This window comes from Fusarium coffeatum, assembly GCF_003316985.1.
Source record: "Fusarium coffeatum strain FIESC_28 chromosome Unknown BRIP53273_contig_257, whole genome shotgun sequence".
In the NCBI taxonomy this organism is placed as follows: domain Eukaryota; kingdom Fungi; phylum Ascomycota; class Sordariomycetes; order Hypocreales; family Nectriaceae; genus Fusarium; species Fusarium coffeatum.
In genome coordinates, this window is record NW_022158049.1 from 1,588 (window position 1) to 6,357 (window position 4,770).

The 4,770-nt window shown below is 45.0% G+C and overlaps 2 protein-coding genes across 2 annotated transcripts; both read left to right on the forward strand.

Annotated features, from left to right (window-relative positions):
- Positions 1 to 270: 270 nt before the first annotated feature.
- On the forward strand, positions 271 to 1,102 carry FIESC28_09669 (uncharacterized protein; the record flags this gene model as incomplete). The annotated part of the gene is made up of 2 exons (XM_031163805.1): positions 271 to 1,011; positions 1,073 to 1,102. 2 exons carry the CDS (start codon positions 271 to 273, stop codon positions 1,100 to 1,102), a joined length of 771 nt encoding a protein of 256 aa, XP_031012125.1.
- A 2,725-nt stretch (positions 1,103 to 3,827) lies between these two features.
- Positions 3,828 to 4,423, forward strand: FIESC28_09670 (uncharacterized protein; the record flags this gene model as incomplete). The annotated part of the gene is made up of 3 exons (XM_031163806.1): positions 3,828 to 4,020; positions 4,084 to 4,236; positions 4,293 to 4,423. 3 exons carry the CDS (start codon positions 3,828 to 3,830, stop codon positions 4,421 to 4,423), a joined length of 477 nt encoding a protein of 158 aa, XP_031012126.1.
- Positions 4,424 to 4,770: the final 347 nt, after the last annotated feature.

Genomic DNA, 4,770 nt, shown 5'->3' on the forward strand with positions numbered 1-4,770 from the left:
ATTGCTCGTCCTTTGGGAATATAACATCGTTCAATTTTTCATAGGTTTTGAATTTCTTGAAAGTACATCACCATAAAGTTCATTCAAATTTACAGACCATTGCAAACTGGGCTCTTTCAAATATTCTGGTCGCACCTGTTGAGTAAGTCACAGGACTGAGTCGAACTGAATTTGGCGGAAGCTTGGTCGTTTTGATGCGTCAATCAAACTAAAGAGGTGGCAATCTTCTGTTTCTTCCAGTCAAGACCCTACAGCTATCAACTAGCCAAAATGGCCAACCAGGTCCAGGGCCTTCCCAGTTGGCGCCTTTTGTCTCGCATCTCGGTCATACTCTTCACATTTTATGTTGTCATATCGCTTATCACTGTCAGTATTCGTGGTACGGAAGTTGGAGAGAACTTATTACCTACCAAGCCTTCACTTCAAGCAGCTCATTTTGCGGGGTCGAAAGAAATAGATCAACAGGATCTGTGGAATGAGGCTAAAGTCAAGTATAGCCATCTAGCTGATGACAAATTTACCATCGCTATGTTGACGTATCGACGCCCGAAAGAGTTGAATCATACTCTAGCAGTCCTACTCGAAGAAAAGATCCCGTCTCTTCACGAAATCGTCATAATATGGGGCGATATTCAAGCGGACATGCCCAAGAGCTTCAAATCGAAGCACAACGTCCCGGTACGGTTTAGAATGGCATTCAAGGACAGTCTTAATGAAAAACTCCGTCCAGATCCACAAATCGAGACGCAGGCAGTTCTCCTGACCGATGATGACGTATATTATCGCCCTAAAGACCTTGAGTTTGTCTTTCAGTCGTGGCGCAAGTTTGGGAGGTATCGCCTTACCGGCGCTCTCGCTCGATGCGCAGATGTTGATGCGAAAGGAACTTACAACTATAACTTCTGCTCAGGAAAGCAACGTGATAGTTACTCCATGATCCTTACCAATCTATGTTTCTCGCACATGTCCTTCCTGGACTATTACTGGTCTAACGACAGAACTATGGTCAAAGTTCGAGACTATGTGGACTTAGTCTTCAATTGCGAAGATATAGCACTAAATTACGTTCAAGGGCTCCTTACAGGACAAGGGCCCCTGCTAGTAAGGGGTCAAGAAAGCTATGTCAACCTCAACCCCCCGACAGGCATCAGTACAAAACCAGGTCACCTAGAAGCACGGAGCAGGTGTTTGAATGATTTCACAAAGTTGTTTAAGTGTATGCCACTAGTCAATGAAACAGCACGCATCCAAAGCGGGATCTAGGCGATACAGACGCGAAGAGGTTTAAATGATAGATATTCATTAGGGGGGTCAATCTAACTAACGACAAAGCTACCGGGGAGTAGAAGCGAAAGGATATAAAGAGTGGGAAAAGGCGAATAAAAACGTAGATGCTCGAGACGGCCCAGTAACTATTACCAGAACATAACCCTGGGCTGAAGACGACGGTGATTATTGAAGTGAGCATTTATATATGATACTTGCACTACCGGCAGAAATAAGGGAGCTTGGGAAATCGATGGAACTGGAGAGGTTGATAAAACAAAGGCCCACAATCCCATTGCAAAGTTGCTTCTCAGGATTTCGATTTCATCTGTAGTAACGATAGATTGTGTTCCTGGAAACAGGTCAACGTCGCACAAATAAGATAGCAAGACAAGACGTTCACTCTGGATAACCAAAAGTCCTGCAGAACGACTTTTTAAAACGTCCTGAGCCCCTGTAGGGTGTCTAAGAAGAGAACCACCCCTTGTTTCTTCCCAACAGTAAGTCGCTAGGCAGTCATCTTACGCTGCCTCGTGGGAAAAGGGAGAAAAGGAGAAAAGGGGAAGCGTGATTCCAGCTTTACCTGCAAGAACCGACCGTGGTGACCAGAAGATTTAGATTGCAAGAAAGACGAGAAGGTATACAAATAGTTCTACAAATCAATACGATGATGTTGTGACAATGATGACGATATGCCAGATATACCACTTAAATACATTTACATCATATCTAAAGTTTCATGTCCTTTCATAATGCACGCCTCACACTTTCTTGTAGTAGGACCGCAACGATACAGACCTTCTATGACATACCGCCGATATTCCTCCTCATAATTGTTTGCATACTTATAACAGGAATGGAGACTATCGTGTTTATAAAGGAAATGGGGATGCCGGTGGAACATAGCCCTCATGGTGCCTTTACAGTTTGGGAGGTGCAGGTCAATATGGCATATGCTCGACACCGACTCGTCCGATGCAAGGTTCTGTCCAAGCCCAGTTATGCCTTCTGTTGTTCTTATGGTGCTTTCTCCCCAAACAAGGTATGTTGATTGTCTCTTTCCACCGGCAACTACAGTTAATCGCTCAGGCCACCTCGTGTATATCCCATTTGCCAACGAGCCCGTCATAACACTGTTCGCATTCAAAGTGATGTTGTAGGATACAAAAGCATAATCATACTGCAAGAATCTATGGAAGTGCGTAGCATGTGGCTGTAGGCTTTCTTTGAATAAAGAGGAAGGGATACCCTGGCACAAGATGGCTACGTGAGCTCGCCGATGAAGAGGGGTCCCATCTCGAATGATGTCATTCAAGGCGCTTCCGACCAGGATAGGTGGTTTCCCGTCTTGGTACGCTTTCTCCAGCCACGCAAAGCTTTTGAAGAACAACCTCCATACAGCGAGTACCCCCCATTGTGGTCCAGTTGGTCGAGCTTGTGCCCATATGCCATGATTTCATGCTGCTTACCAAGACCGATGTACTTGGTATCCATAACGCTTGAAACTGTGTAGAAATTACTTTGGAAGAGACAATAGTATCACCAAAGTCTTTTTGTACTCAAAGTGTAAAGGTTGGAATTGGATCGGAGGCAATAGTCTGTGTGATTGCGTGGTGAACATCCATTCCAGGTTCATCTATCTAGGATCGAACACGCCGCGGGAGTGGAGTGACTATGTGCTCCCCTCTTCAACCCGAACAAATCAATCTGAGACCATACCGGGTCTAAAGTGAAAGCCCAGGCTGGTCGTTTAACGACCTTTCTGGTACAGCGTGGATGCATGTATACACGCTAAAGAGTCTCTACTATAACCTTCAATTTTGGACCTTGTCTTACCAACAAACAGAAACAAGCTTTGCATGTTAATTTCCAGAGCATACGATATCCGCCATAAGAAGCCTCGATTCGCAGACATCCCTGTCACATTGATACTTGAAAGTAGAAGAATAACTTCGAAGTACGAATGTGATCGTTGTACAATATACCTGCCATTCTCTGGACAAATCGATAGTGTGCTTTGAACTGTACTCAACCAACAACACATAATCTACTGTTTGCCTCTTGATCTACCCAGTTTTACAGTCTCGCAATGGCGTTTTCAATCGACGGAAAGGATTGTATGGTAGGCCTTCATCCTCGTCTTGTATTCCCCTTCGTTTTGCGGCACACACTTACGGACACATCCAGATCGCGGAGTGGATCCTGCTTACTATATCGTTTGTCTTCGTCACAATGCGTATCTACGTCCACTTTCGCCGCAGACGAGAACGTTTGAATTGGTCTGAGTACCTCCTGATCCTCGCGGCTCTCAGTGCTCTCGGATTGATCATCTGTGATACTTTGACTTATCAGATGGGCGTCATGGACTCGTACGAGACATCGGTAGAGTTATCCAAAGTGAACAAATCCTGACATCTGTATCTGCGCTTTTGACTGACATCTATGCTGAGATATCCTACGCATCAAATTACTTTTACGATGTAGGCATAGGGTTTCCCAAGTTGAGCATACTAGCTTTCTACTTGTCTTCCTTTCTACACTCTAGTTCCATGAGACCCGCCATGCGAAAAGGACTTCTCAGCGTCACTGCCTTCGTCTGCTTATCCTATGCGGTCATACTTTTGGATGATACATTCTTTTGCGGCAAGGACGTTTCTGTCCAATGGAACCAGCAGGAAGGTGCTTGCAGTGTCTTCTATGCACTCGAGCCATTCATTCTCAACTTTACGCTGGATTTAACATGCTATATTGCTAGTGGGTCACTGTCCCCTCCCAAGTCCCTCTGGCCGTTACAGATACTAAGCTCCCTGTATTTAGTCTACACTTTATCCTTGATTCTGATACTGAAGGGTCTGATTCGCTACTCGACTGTTGTCGGAATTACACTTGCGCTTGGCGCTTTAACTATAATTGTCATTGTAGTACGATTCATCACTCTCAAGGTCGGCACTGGGCAGGAGAATCTTGTTTGTCAGTAACTTCACTTTTTTGATATGAAGAGACATAAACTAATGCGCCGTTATCAGACCCTCTCAGCATGTTAGAAATGTCCCTTGCAATCACCGTTGCAGCTCTCCCTGGATTGAAGCCACTTCTGCGCTCAGAGTTTACAGAGGAAACAGTTGTTGACGTGGTCCGAACAGAACGAAAGTGTTGAGATGCGATTGATCAGGTCGTAGAAAGTTGTTGTAACTTCTACCTTTGGCCTCACAGGGCCCATTCGAAAACGGCTTGGTGAGAGCTTCCAACACGACGAATCGTTGACGAGAATACGCAGGACCAACGTGAAAGGGTAGACAAGTAACACAAAGTTTGTGTCTGGCGAGGGTGGCCATCTGGTCTATTAAGATTTCTGCCCTTCCAGCTTCATTTATGGCAACAGGTATTTGGCGTATGACCAGGTATAAACCACAAATACGATGCATCGGCTTCGTTGAACCATTAACAAATGCGACGACTGCGATACGAGAAGAGATGAATCGTTAAATATGTTGACAAGGTACC